This window comes from Esox lucius, chromosome 12 (assembly GCF_011004845.1).
Source record: "Esox lucius isolate fEsoLuc1 chromosome 12, fEsoLuc1.pri, whole genome shotgun sequence".
NCBI classification, from domain to species: Eukaryota; Metazoa; Chordata; class Actinopteri; order Esociformes; family Esocidae; genus Esox; species Esox lucius.
In genome coordinates, this window is record NC_047580.1 from 8,318,337 (window position 1) to 8,334,509 (window position 16,173).

The following is a 16,173-nucleotide window of genomic DNA, read 5'->3' on the forward strand; positions in this document are numbered from 1 at the left end:
ATAGCCTGAAAGGGAGTGGCGCACAAACAACATTGTCAACATAATCCATATTCATGTCTATGCATCTTCCCTGGTTATACTCACTCGTTAGGCCCTACTGCTTGTCATGTTTTACCACTGACTGTAACCTGTAACATGGACTATCATTCAAAATAAATGCCTTTTTATTACTCTGTGATTCCTCTAAAACTGGAGATTTTTGTTTTAGCTTTTGTATTTTCCACTTGCTTTGACAATTCAAACAAATGCTTTCCATGCCAATGAAGCCCATTGCAACTGAATTCAAAAGACCGAGCGAGACAGTGGGGGTGGGATAACACAGCTGACCACACATCATTGGATCAAAATGGTAACAAGGTTAGCCACACTGTAGGCCTTCGGTGTTGGAGTTAGACATCTAGGCTATGTAGCCTATACTGTACCACAAACATTAAGCAATTATATGAATACAACAGTTACATGTTTTCGTGCTTCTGACAGATGAATGGAGTATCACGGAAGATTTCTGTTAAATGATAAGCTTAATCAATCTTATCTACATCGACATGTCTTTATGCCTTTGCTAATGTAGAAAAGCTGTTTTTAGACATCACAATTAATTTAAACTTAAGGTGTCAAACAGTCAGTCACCTTAAACTCTCAGATTTTGCACTTTCCTGAGGAGTGAATGAACGATCAGTCAAGTCAGTCAGAAAACAAAAATAGCAAAGTAACACGCGATTTGGCTTAATGCCCCTATCAATTACACGTTCCCGTAAACACTAACTGGGACAGCTGACATGGTTTATTCAGCTCTGGGAATTCAAGAGGAATAAACACTGCCCTTCTATGGCAGGGATAGGGCCCGAGCAGTGACATAGAAATGGCAGTTCATATTTGCATTTCAGTCAATTTACCCTGAGACCAACATACCCTAGATAAATCTAGTCAAAGGACAGAGGAAGCCAACTCCAGCTTTGGCCGTCAATGCAGTGATAAAACCAAACATTACACAAATGGCCTAATGCGTAGATTAAGGAGTACATCGGTGCTCATTATGTGGTTAAATATGTTCAAATATAATACACCTGATCCGCTCGTTTTCTGGAATATGGATGACACAACAACTGACCTAATTGCTACTTTGTTCGGGATGGAGATATGGTTGGGTAGTATAACTGACAGTTCATGAGATCGACATGATAGCTGTTTTAAACGTATTTTTAAGTATTGTTTACAAAAAATCTATCTTAAAATGTCCTTAGATTTGCGGTTAGGACATGGAAATAGCCTACCGCTCTAGGCAAATGAAAACATTGTATTTGATAGGTAGCGTCAGAATGTGCTGCAACATAAACAAAAATTACAAGTAAAAGAACAAAGATATGTTAAATATGAGCAATAAACCAAAATTTTAATAAAAATACACATGATGTTGTCTTGTACTGTACACCTAATTTATGAACAGGACATTCGTGAGCGCGCATAATATCTGAGTGAACGCGCAATTTCTTTCTACAGCGGCGGAGTCAGCCGCACTCAGCGCAGAGGGTATAGTTAAGCTTCCAGGACCGAGCCGGGAGGAGTGAATGGGTCAGTGCACTAATGTAGGAAAAGCGCTCGGTAAAAATTGTCCCATCTCCGAGAGAGAGGCACTACACGTCCGTTATGTTCTGCCGCGGAAGCTGAATAGTTTTATAAAGGGAAAAAGTCGGGACACTCCTTCGTTCAAGTTGACTAAAACTCGTCGGTCCGCTGTTTCCGATCGCCTGTGTGCCTCAGCGTCGGAGAGGAAACTCAGCCAAGCAGGACAACAACTGTTGGAACGATGCAGGGGCTTTCAGCAACAACTGGTAAGACACGGGTTTTATGCTGCTGCTTATTCCGCTATTAATAGAAACTTTTCGTTTTTTGGGTGGAGTTTTTTTTTAATCAATGTCTAGTAAATAACGTGCAGTGCTACAAAGTTGAAACAGGGGAGGCTACATGTCTTTATGGCGCAAACCTATATTGCTTTGTATAATACGGATTGTTGCATTAGCCCTGTTAAGTCTAACGAATGCAGTTCATCCTGTTGAAAAATACGAACTTAAACAAATGATAGGATAATATTATTAGTGGGTGTCATAGTAACCTTCAACTTACCCTTCAATGAATTGTTGCACACACACACCAGTCTCGGGCCGCTGACGAGGCAAGAGGGAAAATCAATATCAAACCCCGAAGTGGCAAAACCTCTGACGTCACCTTTGCCCCCGTGCCACGCAATCTGAGACATATGCTTCACTCAGCCTTTCTGTCAGGCAGGCCACAAGGACAGCATCAATCCCAGCACCCACTAATGTAATGTTTGTTGTGAAGTACCTTCCTTTTATCCTATACCTGTATATTGTCCTGGTGATGATTATTATGCTATTTACTAAATGGACGTTGAGGTCAGTTATGGAATATGATAACCATGATGCTGGTGATTATGATGAGACAATCCAATGGCTGATACTTGAAGAGGGGACTTGGTTTAGTGTGGGCTGCTTGAGATTTTAAATCCAGTCCATGGTGATGACGAGGATGCTGCTGATGAATGATCATGATGAAGACATACGGCTGGCTGGTGTGAAGACTGCTGTTGGAGGGGGATCCAAGACTGATGCATGTTGTGTGTGTGTGTGTGCGCGCGCGGTGCGTGCGTGGGCATGAGTGCGCTTTGCGTGGGTGTGTGTGTGTGTGCGCCCGCATGTGTGTATAAAGACTCTAGTGTTCTAATGCTCAGTTCCATGTGAATCCCTCATGGTGAGGAATGTGATTAGACTAGATGAGAGTGTCTTCACAATCTAAAGCCCAGTTTATACCTGCCTCTAACATGTATCCTTTGTCTTGACATTGTCTGCATACTCATTGTGTCTGGTGGTAGACGATTACAAGATGCAGTGTTATCAGATTGGGATCAGAACTTAAGTATACTTATACTTAATTAAGTATAAGTAGATCAACAAAAGCCAAAGGATCAAGTGAAGATCAGGCGAAAGGACAGGAGGAAGGTATAAACCGGAACAAAAGGGGATTGCCTGACTTCACAAATTAGATTTGTAGAGAGATGGAGGGAGTTGGAGACAGAGAGTGAATATGTGTGTGTGTGTGTGTGTGTACCTGTGTGATCTTTCGGTTTCAATCTCTTGAACAGTTGTGAACAGTTGTGTTGTCATGCTACTCAAACAGCCAGTGACACAGCAGCTAATGTTCCCCCTCTCCTCAGGACCTCATTCATAGAACTATTAGAAATAGCTGGGCCAACGGACCCTTTATTAGAGAGTCATTAAAGAGTCAGAGCTCGTCCCTAAATCACACACAGTTGTTTGGAGAACCACAAAAAATACAATTCTATCATCGTTATAGAAGTTAGATATATTTCAAACAAAGACAAAGTGTTGCCTACAGACTGAATGGGGAGCAGACAAAGAGAGTAATAGCCTGATAACTGAGGTTGTTGGGGAGGTGAACGGTACGGTGTGTTTGTTGTGGGTCTCTAGGGAGGGATCGATCGGCAATCCTCCCAGCTGCCTTCCGCCAGTCTGTCTTTTCTCTCCCACAGTTCTGTCCCTCCCACATATGTCTCTCTCTTTTTCCCTCCCCCTCTCTCCCTTTCTCAGACCTCCACACATTCTCTTTCCCATAACTCGGTCTGTCGTTCAGACCTCCCTTTTTCTTCCTCTCCGTCCCCTTTTACTACCAGGCCTCTTTCCCTTCCTCCTTCCTTGTCTTCTGCAGTGCAGCTGTCAAATGACATGATTTCTCTGATGTTGGCCGTAACTGTAACCCCCAACCAAATCCCGCCCTCTACATGGGAACACTACCAGCTCAAGGGCTTCTTAGAAAACTGGGGTTCTGGTGTGTTTGCATGGACTGGGTTGGATTGGAGATTTCAGGATCTTTCTATAAAGTAGAAAAATGAGCTACAACATTACACAGCACTTGGTTACTAACCTTGGGGGGCTGTACACGATACATGAGCGTAATTTGTCATACCAGATCCAATAATGGACGTGTTTGGACCTGGTCCGGTCAAGTCACGCATGACTGGATGCGGCTAGCTGGTTGCCATAACATCTCTTGCTTTAGACAAGATAGCCTAGTCGGCAAGCTGATTAAGTCTGCCTGTTTGCCTATCTGTCAGTGTTTTTTTTTGACACCAAGACCCAACCAAGTTTCCATAGCTTGCTAACTTGTTTCATGAAGTTGTAAGCACACATTCCCAATATAAGAGTGACTGGTATTGTAAATCAGACCATGGATACCTGCTTTGTGAAAGCTTGGGTTGGCAAGCTAATTACAGACCTAAAGCCAGATAGAGAAGGTGCAAAAAAAAAGTTAATAACTTATAAAATACTAACTTGGGCAACTGAAATACAGAATTTGTATTCATTATATAAGTGCATTTGAGTTTACAGCACTGGACATACAGGAGCTCTTTACGCTTTTTACCCTTTCATGTTTGTTGACATTTGGCTGGGGATTTTTTCTAAATGACGTGATCACATGTAGGGCTGGAATGCCCATATGAAATCTTGCGCACACTTTGATTAATATTCGTAACTGCCAGTCTGTTACACTGCTAGTGGTAGACTGTTCAATTTGCAAACATATCTCAGTGGTTGGACGTAATCGGTGTAGCACCATCTTTACTGTATGTCTGACACACACATTTCATTGATTTGTTTTGTTTTCCCTTCATAACAAAATAATGAATTAACAAACTGAGGGAGCTGGTTTAGAACTTACTCTTACTGAGTCTGGCTTGAAGCAACAGTACCAGGGTTTGGACAGAACATACTGATGGAACTAATTCATTTGTATGTTCTGCACTGGTTTGCAGCATCTCTATTCCCTTTCGTTTTATATTAACCTTGCTGGACTAATCATGCTCAGAGTGGTGTTCCAGATAGCTGGATGAGTAATTAAGCGAACCCCTCCCTGTAAGCGGTCTCATCATTGTTGGAGTGGAGACCCAGGTTGGTGGTGTCATCCACACACTTAAGAATGGTGTTGGAGCGGTGGGTGGCCAAACTGTCATGCGTGAACAGGGAGTACAGGAAGGGACTGAATACGCAGCCCTGTGTGCTCAGACCAGTCCGGTGCTCAGGGTCAGTGCAGAGGAGGTGAGGTGGCCCATTCTCACCACCTGGGGTCTGCCCGTCAGGAAGTCCAGGATCCAATTGCAGCGGGAGGTGTTAAGTCCCAGGGACCTGAGCTTAGGAACAAGCTTAGCGAGGACAATAGTATTGAATGCTGAGCTGTAGTCCACAAACAGCATCCTCACATATGTGTTGCCTTTTTCCAGGTGGGAGAGGGTGGAGTCAGGGCGACGGCGTCGTCTTTAAATCTGTTGGGGCGGTATGCAAATTGAAAGGGGTCCAAAGTGCTGATGTGGGTTCTGACCAGCCACTCGAAACACTTCATGATGATGGAGGTCAGTGCTGCAGGGTGGTAGTCATTCAGGCAGGTGATAGAAGGTTTCTTCAGTACAGGGACAATAGTGGTCTGTTTGAAGTAGGAGGGGACTGCAGTCTGGGAGTGGTTGAATATTGAGGTGCAAACCTCCGCTAGCTGGTTGACACACCCCCTGAGGACACAGCCTGGAATGCCATCTGGCCCTGGTGACTTCCGAGGGTTCACACTTTTAAAATCTCTCCTCAGGGGTCTGGGGTCAGAGCTGTGGTAGTAGACTCTAACTTATCCCTGTAGTTTCTTTTTACATCTCTGATGGCCTTCCCTAGGTCATATCTGGACCTCCTCAAAGCCTCCAGGTCCCTGGAGCTATACGCAGAAGACCGTGCTCTGAGCTTAGCACGGACATTACCATTAACCCAGGACTTGTGGTTGGGGAAAATCCTAACTTTCACCCACATCAAGCGAAGCACTTGGAGATATATGCTGAGACAGAGTCTGTGTATTCATCAATGTCCCCATCAGCTTCAACACAAAACATCTGCTAGTCTGTGGTCTCTAAGTAGTCCTGAGGAGTGGTAAGGGATTCCTCATTCCAGCGTTGAACTGCCTGAAAAAACAGTCGTCTGTAGGATGGGAGAAGAAGAATGGAGTGTGATCCGCCTTAGCAAAGGCCTGGCAGGGGAGGGGTTTGTAGCTGTTCCGTATCTGTGAATAACAATGGTCAAGAGTCTGTTCACCACAGGTAGGAAAGTTAATGTGATGTTCGTATTTCGGAAAAACCTTCCTCATATTTGCCCTATTGAAGTCACTAACAACAATAAAAGCTGCCTCAGGTTGAGTGTCCTCTAGTCCATTTATTACTCTGTATAGGTCCTGTAGCGCGCGTTTTATCCGCCTGAGGGGGGATGTAGACTGCTGTGATGATAGCGGAGCTGAATTCCCACAGAAGGTAGAAGGGCCGTACTTTAATAGTTATGAGTTCCAGGTCTGGTGAGCATTGTGTTGAAAGTACTGCAACATCCGAAGCGAGAGTTAACCATAATGTTAAAGAGAGCACCAAGTGTAGCCTGATCAGAATCCATAGCAAAAAATGCTCTGAATCAAACCTGCCACCTACTAGGTTGAGTTGATCTTATTCTTTCCAAGTGAATAAAAACATGGAGCTCATCAACCAATCAGGTTCTATTCCGTCACTATGGCCTGTTGCTTTGCAGAGAATCCAGTTCACAGTTCTGCAGTGTGCGGTGCATAACAAAGGGAACTCATTATTGGACCTGGAATAGATCTGTTCGATCACTCAGATGACCATTTTTGAACATGACCATTTTTCTGAACAGTCACTCATTTATCTGGCCAACTCAACCCATCCAATGTGACCCAACATGGTTTCCATTTGACTACTATACAAACTCTTCTTTCGGCTTTGCAATGCCCCCCCCCCCCCTTTCATTTTGTATGCGACGTGGCATGATGTCATTATCCAATAGGTCTACACACGTATTGTTGATTAGAAAATGTCAGTGTCACTATTTGGCGCACCAGTTGCACAGCCAATATAGGAATGATGCTTTATTCTCAACACTGTCTATCTGTAGTTGTAACCCAGTAGGCGCAAAAGGATCCTGGCCACAGATAAATAAATGTAAGATTGTTATTTTTGGAAGAACTTCTACATGATTGTTGTAGGCGGTAACAAAAATGTTGTGTTCAACCTACAAAAATGTTGGGCTTTATCTTTTGACTCCACATTTTTGGTTATCATCAAGAGGACCTTTTTAATGTTGTGTGCATGGGCAAGTTGTCGGATCAACCAATCTGCCCTTCACTCAGCCTAGTGATTTAAACGAGAACCAGACGTTCTGGAACCCAAAAACTCCAGGACTACCTAATCTATGTTCAGGGAACTCTGAATTTGTTAAGCTGTCTTTGTGGAATATCCTTCAGATCAGATCAAAGCCCTGCACATGCGGAAGTATCACCCATTGCCAATGTTGGCCTGATACACTGTCTCTGTTACTCTGTCTCTGTCACTCTGTCTCTGTTACTCTGTCTCTGTCACTCTCTGTCTCTGTCACTCTCTGTCTCTGTTACTCTGTCTCTGTTACTCTGTCTCTGTCACTCTCTCTCTCTCACTTTCTCTCTCTCTCTCTCTCTCTCTCTGCTTGTCTTGTTCTTTGTCTGTCTCCTTCTATTTTTATCTATTCGTCTCTTTCTCTTTCTGTTTCTGTTTCTTGACATGACATGTTAAAACATAATAGCCATAAGTGTGATGTTAGTACAGAGCAACAGTTACAGACAAATGATTAACCATAGCTAAGCAAGTTATGGTTATGAACACAATTATAAAGTAACAATTTCAAGAGGGGCTGTCTTAAAAAATGCTGATAATGCATACTGTTTTATAAAATCCTGATACACAAGTTACAGTCCTGTTAAAATCCTGATGCACAAGTTACAATAGTATAATGGTTATAGATAAGATCATCATATAACCTAATAAAAAACAATGTCTTCCTCATATTATGGCCCCCTATTGTCACTAACTGTCCCTTATCTTGTAGCATGCTGCTCCAGGGCACTGCCAGCCTGCAGTCTTTGTTCTCTCCTAATATGTTTTAGCTTTTCTCTAAGATCTATTTTGAGGGTTTAATGAAAACTCCACATTTTGTGCATCTTATGAGGAATCGCTATTCTCTCTCTGTCTTTATCTGGTCTTTGGTCTCTCTCTCTCTTTCTCTGGTCTTTGGTCTCTCTCTCTCTCTGGCCTTTGGTCTCTCTCTCTCTCCGGTCTTTGGTCTGTCTAGAATTCTCTATCTTCTCGCTACTTCATGCTCTACCAGGGAAGTGGTGTATGGTGAAAATAAATGAGTGCTTTTAGTTGGTCAGTCAGATAGATGTTAATGGCACTTATACGCCAGCCATCCCAGCATGCACTGCAGCTTCTGGCTGTTTACATTATTTATTATTAACAAATGTGATTGGCTCCGTCTGTGTTTAACCTAGACTGTGTAAACATGGTCCCTCTGTGTTAAATAAACCCCACACGGGAGGATGGGGGGTGAATGTCTTCCATTCAACACCTCTGTTTTGTCACTCTCCTGTCCCTATTCTTAGACACTTGTCGTTTAGGTACTGTAACTCTTTTGCATTCAGTGTCTCAACTCTCCACCGCTCCTCCTCTCTCTCGGTTTACTCCTCTCTCTCGGTTAACTCCTCTCTCTCGGTTAACTCCTCTCTCTCGGTTTACTCCTCTCTCTCGGTTTACTCCTCTCTCACTCTCTCTCTCTGTCTCTGAACAGCAGGATTCAGTATTAGAGTGGACCTGGGTCTCTACCCTGCCAGTGTGCCACATTGATTTGTCTAATGGTGTTCAAACCTGGCTCAACATCAGTGTTTGAGCCACATCACAGAGCTTGAAGGAAGAGAATGTGAGGGGTTTTGTGCGTGTGAGTCAGAGAAGAATGAGAACATTTCTTGAAAAGTTATGTATTAGCAGGATGACCGGAAGGAAGGGACTATAAGACTGTGTGTGTGTGTGTGTGTGTGTGTGTGGTTATTTCCATCCGAGCGTGAATGACTGGTGACATGACGACATTAATTTTTGACATTCAGATCTGGGAACCATCTAAAACTATTCTTATGTGCTGAATGTAACAAGCTTTAAGTCCATCGTTTGGATCTCTTCTCCAGTTTCAACTGTTCTGATGATAGTCTGTGTGTGTGAACGGTTAAAGGTTAACTATAATGAGAGAGTACATGTACCACGAACTTGTTAACACTGAAGGTGTAATCATCCGAGAGGAATGTTGTTTTGGTCTCACAAATTGTCTAACAATGTGTGATTGACATGAAGTACATAGGTATGTGTATGTATGTGTGTGTTGACATTGTACCAATTTGGTAATGACCCAAGAAAAAAGGACAATTTCACTTTAAGGGGACCTTTTTTTGTTCCAAGAGCAGGAAAACGCTATTTTGGACAGAAAGTAAAAATTTCGGGTTAGGGTCTGTGGTTAGGGTTAGAGGTTAAATGTTACTGCGATTAGGGGATTCCCACAAGGATATATATTCCTAAAATGTGTGTTACTGTAGACAAAGCCCCATTTAGTCAAGTGGTTGACTTTTATAATCATGCAGTTAGACTTGTGTTTTTCCTCAGACACCTGTCTGATTTGCACTTTAGTCAGTGGACATAATTGCAGAGGCCTATCACTCTTGGATATTTATTCACGAAATTAAATGTTTGATGATATTTTCGGGCAATTTATGCTTCGTTAGAGATAGTGGAGAGTGACAGAGGAGAGCACTGGGCCAGATTCGAACCCACGTAGCAGTGATATACTTGCATCAGAGGCAGCGCCTTGGACTGCTGGGCCACCCGAGAACGCAAATTGATCTGGACATTTCTGACAAGTTATAAATAGCTCTCTAAGGACCGCTGTAATTGACATGACAAGAGGGGAAACTGCTGACACACTCCTCGAATTTTGAAAATACACAGTCTGCATTCTACTATTACAACCTTCCAGTAAGTTCAAAGCCAAACAGTGTCTTAGAAAAAAAAAGACATAGCCACTGGAGCGTCCATGTCCACTTCTGAGGCAACCGTTGTTTATGTACATCAGCATGTTGCCACTATTGTTTTCTTCTGGTGAGATGGTGTAGCACTAAGTGTAAACCTGATCTTCATCTCTAAGCGTCTGTAACCGCTGCAAAGCTGTCTCTCTCTATTCAGTTGAAAGAGACAGTGGACGCTGCCCTGCAGCCCTTAACATCCAAATAGATGGGATGTTAAGTTAACTAGTAGGAATATTTCTGAGGTTGAAAGAGAGAAGAGAGAATGATGGGGAGAGAGAGAGAGAGAGAGAGAAGAAAGTGAGAGAAATGTTTCTTTCCGGAGTAGTGTGTTTATGTTGGAGGTCTCTTAGAGTAAGGTCTGGCTAAGACACATATCCTGCTACACACCATGCGCGCGCACACCCTCATGCACACCCACACGCACACACGCTCTCTCACAGAAGGCGGAAGTGACCTAGATTTGCTAAATGGTAACAACTGTTTGAGCCTCCTAGAAATGTACTGGATTGTATCTTATTCAGTGTCACCCAATAAAGAATGGACATGGGACATGATATTTTATATGTGGACCTGTATCAAACCTACAGATATGAAGGAGTTGTGTATTATATGCTAAGTAACATGGCCCGCTTACATCTACCACCAACACGCGTCCATCATCCTGTTGTTGTCCCGATTTTGACCTGATGTTGTTTGTTTACACTCATCAGATCTGGTCAAAAGGAGTCTTTTAATCACCTGTAACTGTCCACGAATGGGAATGTGTCGATAAGGACAGGATGTTAGAAGCAGGTATGAATACTGTAGGGCTGCAGTACCAAAGCCTCTCCCTGCTCCTCTGTCTGTCCTCCCCAGGCTCAGTGCACGCTGACAGGGTTAGACCTACCCTGGTGAGGGGGATTTTCCTGCCAAAGTCATATGGAAATAAAAAAAAAAAACATATTAGTGAAAGCATGTTCCATTGGGTTTCTGTTTATGTGTGTGTGGGTGCGCGCGCTCGCTCGCGCTGTTGTGTTTTATGAGTTGTGCTCTTTTCCAGTACACTGTATGCATTGTTTCTTCTTTTCTGATCATCGGAGCAGCCCACTCCCTGGAATGGAAGCTTCCTGAACAGGACCGAGGCTGGGTGGTTTCGGATATACAGAGGAGAAGAGATGGATGTGTGGGGGGGGGGTAGAATAGAGAAGAATGGAGAGGAGTAGGATGGAGAGAGCTCCAATGTGGATGAGGGGGGAGAAAGAGGGAGAGGGGGGCTGAGATATAAAGAGAGGGAGTGAGAACGAAGGTGCGGGGGGGGGGGGTAGAGGGCGGAGGAGGTCGGTCAGTGAAGGGGGGCGCGAGGAAGCACCTGTGTTAGTTTGATGTGGAGCTCCGCAACAATGTGTTCAAACAACGCGGTTGTGGTCTCTCACACCAGCTTAATCATTAGCCCGAATCCACACACCTATACACACCAAGAAGAACATGCGCGTACGTACACAAACGTCCGCATCACAAATACACGCAAACACGCGGTTGCACACCTGATGTAGCCCATGAAACAACTATTAAATGGCGTCTCAGTGTTGTCAATGCTCCAAAGCTAATAAAGAGATTCATTTTGGTTTTGAGTTCCTCACGCTCCCTCTTCATCCGCGCCCAGGGTTCATCCTCAACTATTTCTGCAGTTATTTTCTACTGTGCACACAGCTGGCTTCTCCTACAGGAATAGATAGCTTAAACTGAAACTGAACACTTCTTATTCCCTACATTCCTGTGCATAACGATCTATAGGATCTCCTCTCTATATGTTCTGATGGGCTAAGCTAAGTTAATACCAAGGCCTAAGACCTCAGGCCATATTAGTCAGCTGAAAACCAAATCAGCCGGTCATCCATCTTTTGTTTAGCACCAGTCCAAGCCTGTCACCATTTCTCCCCACCACTAAATAGGCTGACTGTTTGCACTCTCAGGGCATCATATTAGACCCACTGTGAGAGGAGAGGGGAGAAAAGAACCAGGGTGAGAGAAGGGAGGGGAGGGTCTGTTCTGGTGTCAGTTGAGCTTTGGTTCTTAGCTCCATGCTGTTTGAGAGGAAGGCTTTACAAATGTAGTGTGTTTCTCTCTGTTGTCAGTGTCAAAGTCAGAAGAGTCCATAGAGCACCATTGAAACCGTTCAGTGCTGTTAACGCAGCTTTTCTGTCGCTGTTGTGCTCATGGACATTTTCAACTGTTGTTTTTATTGCTAGCTTGGTGATATAATCGTTGTGTAGTGAACCGTTAAGCCGGATGGTTCTGTTTGTCTTTCCTCTCGTATGTCCTCTGGAGTGTTAGTGAGCAATTGGAAATTGAACAGCTTGAGAAATGTGAAGTGAAATGAAGTGATTTGCAGATGTGTGTCGATGTGTTGTCTGACGTGAGACTGATGGCATGTATTTCACGTAACACTCACTGGGACATGACCACTGTTACTGTCTCTATCTGTACTGTTCTGGTTTGACCACTAGAGGCCACTATACGACAGCAGGAATTCTGCCGTTTCTCAGCCTTCACAAACCTTGAGAGCAGAACTGTCTGCAGCAGAACAAATAATAAACAAACTATCATATAAATACGGAAAAATTGTATTAGCATGGCACTGAGTACTTTGTATTGTGTTGTATTTATTTTTATAATGGTCTCGTTTTACACAAATGTGCTTCATTTAACACATTCTGACTGCTTGAAATGATTTTCCGTCTGCCTCGACTGATTAATGAGAACATTTAACCCCTGATATTTCTACCCTATGTCATGACTGCTTATAGTCTGGCTGTGCTGCGCCTGTTAGTTCTGTGATTGCTGACTCAGGCCTCACCCTGAGTTAGATGTCCTCTGTGGTTTGAGAGGATCCAGATTAATCTAAGTGGCGCACTGCTTGTTCTGGCTGTTGTCAAGGTGTTGGACCCTGAAGGTCACCGTGACAACAGCAGACTGATTCTCCCAATCTCTGCTACTGCGCTCTCTCTGTTTCTCTCTCTTCCTAATATAGTCAGCACACACTGAGAGCCATATATCATGTCTGTGTTCCATTTTCTCTCAGTTCAGGCAGCAATAATATTGAGAAAGTGGATACAGACCCTTTTAGGGGAGTGCATCTTAAAAGAGACTACTGCAGAAAGATAACTTGCAGTTTTCCCTCATGATATTACCTTCCTATTCACAGCACCTCGGGAGGATTTGAACCGGGAACCCTTAAGTTCAGTGTCCGCTTCCCTAACCAGCACAGCTCCAGTTGTCATCACCCAGCCCTGACGGGGGTCCACACCCCATGCAGATGGATCCTGTCACCCTGGCCTCTTTCCTGTATTTCCCCTTCCGGTGACTGGCGGTTATTTACTCGCCGAGTTGCCCGCTTGTTAACAAGTACTTCATTAGATGAACAGCCGTCCAGCCGGGTGTGTCTAATAACCACCAACAACACGCCTCAGGCATGCTGGCAGCTGTGTGTGTGTGTGTGTGTGTGTGTGTGCGTGCGATAGAGATGCTAAGGGCCTGCAGAGTCAGTCGTCTAATCTCCGCCATTTCCAAATGCCCACAGGTGAATGCTTGTCATTAATTACCTCAGTAAGGTATGTCTGAGTTATAAAACACGTGTTTTCAGCTGAACTCTGTCAATTCGGACCACGACCCAGCGGACCCAGTAACTGTGAATTAGTTTGGTTAATGCTGGTGACGCAACAACTGGCTGACGTCTTTATACCTGCTGTGACAAGTCAAGGCCATGCCAGCCACACAATCAGTGAATCGTTCACATTGACGGGACACATTCGACTACTTGTTCCATATAGCCGGTGGGGCTACATTTCTGAATGACAGTTTCACCTCAGGCTTTTGTCACTGACTGTCTTACTTTATGCAAAGACGGATATAGAAGCTTAGCTGAGCTCTGTTCAGGTGACTGATCTGCTTTGTTCAGTTAGAGTCAGGTTACTCTAACGTGAAGGTTTACATTCTTCCATAACTTTTCATTGTCCTCTGATTGTTTTGGTACCTGCTGTTAAATGGACTGAACATTTCTTTCATGCCTCCTGTGAATAATACCTGTTCCCATTAGACTTTTAATACTATTTAGGATTTTTCAAATGCATTCAAAGGCATCTGGGAGTATTTACAATTGTTCAGTATGTTTTACTTGAAAAGACAAGTAGTTATACAATAAAATACAAACTGGAAACGCTCAAATAAACTGACCCAAATACCCATGAAAAAATGTCCATGAATTAAACTTAGATATCTGAAAATATGAAAGTGTATGTACGTTTTAAAAAATACCTTCAAATAGTAGGTTTTTACAGTAAAAAAAGAATACCTTCAAATAATGATAAAAATGCTGAAATTATGAATAACTACTACTCAAATACACATTGGAATCCTGTGTTCTGTAAACACTTTGTAAACCTGTGTAAACCTATGTAAACCCATATAGTTATTTTTAACATCCATATACCTATATTTAAATTTACGGTGCAGTTTGTTTAAGATCTGTGCTATAGTATAAGTTATCTGTATTAAAACACATTGTAAATGTGTCTCCATAAACTTAGACTGGAGAAAATCTTACTTGGAAATTCCAGAGGTATGTAACATAAACCTTTCAGACCCACTTCAGAGTGAACCCCCAATGTAAACAGTTGGGACTTAAATTGTATTTGTAAAGGTGAGGCATAGAAAGATTTTCTGTGAGCTATATTGTTGTGCGCTATGGCGTGATCCATCATGTTACACTGCAGTCTAGTGACAAATGTCCTTGGTGAATAACTGGAAAGACAGTCCCGTCTGAGCCACACTGGAACAGGCCCAATCCATCACCTGCTATGTATGTGTGTGCGCACATGCTACCATACAGAATGAAGATAGTTCTTTTTTTTCTTATAATATTTTAATTAAATCCAATTTTTCTTCCCCTTCCAGTATTGCATTTTCCTTTACCAGTGGGGGAGAGTCAACGTTTGAGACGTGTCCTCCGATGCACATATCGACAAACCGTTCTGCTTTTTGTCACACTGCACATACTCGCTAGAGGAGAACACACGTACTCGCAAACAACTACAATTGAGTTCTCAGGTGCCCGTCCTACCACATGCAGTTGTTAGAATGCAGCAAGACAAAGCCGCCGTATCAGACATCCGCTGAGGGGTGGCGCTGAGCCAATTTGCTCTGGACTCTGCTGGACAGTATGCTGCGATCCGAATGTGAAAACACAGCAAGGCAGTGAATTCGAGGGCTGCGCCACTCAGGGGCCCGTAGATAGGAGTTCTATTACAGACATCCCTTGCATTTGTATGTGAAAATGTTGAGTGCTGAAGGATATAGATGAGGCGTAAGACGTGTCTGTTAGAATGAGGTTGAGGTCAGGCAGGTTAGGGTGAGGGAATGGCAGAGTCAGTGTGTGAATGTTTGTGTGTGTGTTCGTCCATAGAAGCCCAATTGGTCAGTCCTGATACTTGCTCCATGCCAGCTGTCCTACCCTGTTACATCCTACTGCCAGCACCTCTATCCTTGTATCTCTCTCTCTACCCACTCCCTCCCTTGCTTCCTGGTTCACCCTCCCCCTCTATCTCCATTACTTTATTGCTTTCTCCAACTTCCTATGTCGTTATCATCTCTCTCTCTCTCTCTCTGTGTCTCACTCTCTCTGTCTTTCTGTGTTAATCTCTGCTGAGCCGTGTGTAATCACAGGCCATCTGGGCTCAGTAGGGAGATGAGGTGAGCCCGCAGCTCATCAGATGACCAATCCCCAGCATCACACACTGACCCACACCATTAGCAACGGGGCCACGGAAACACAGAGCAGTGCATGGTCACACCTTTGAAACACCAACACTGTACCTTAACACACAGCTAATTACTCAGAGACACACGGAAAACAAGTCTGCATGTTTGGGATTAAATTAAATACACTTCCCTTTACTAGGTGAAAAATGGGCAGAACTGCTTAATGTAACATCACAATGTAACATTTTCAGATTAGGACCAAGCCATGGCTGTAAAAATGTCACATATATTCTGATAAAGTAATAAAGGTCCTAAAAATGATCTATCCGTCAATCTCTGTTGAAAAGAGAGTCTGATATCTGCTGGTATCTGTTGATATTGACGGGGTATCCTTGAGTTCAGCTCTCTCGACCTGGACGCGAAAAACTGCAGATA

General features: G+C 43.5%; 1 protein-coding gene across 3 annotated transcripts in view; it reads left to right on the top strand.

Moving 5' to 3' along the window:
- Positions 1–16,173, top strand: part of fgd (faciogenital dysplasia) — a 72,922-nt gene that overhangs the window by 1,801 nt on the left and 54,948 nt on the right. Inside the window, exon 1 of one of the 3 annotated variants that reach the window (XM_029124093.2) lies at positions 1,503–1,832. The exons of 1 other annotated variant lie outside the window; for it this stretch is intronic. In XM_029124093.2, the coding sequence (XP_028979926.2) occupies positions 1,808–1,832 (25 nt within the window). In that variant the 5' untranslated portion in view covers positions 1,503–1,807. Of the gene's footprint in view, positions 1–1,502; positions 1,833–16,173 lie in introns of those variants that run through there. One more of the 3 variants, XM_029124091.2, reaches the window with a different exon arrangement.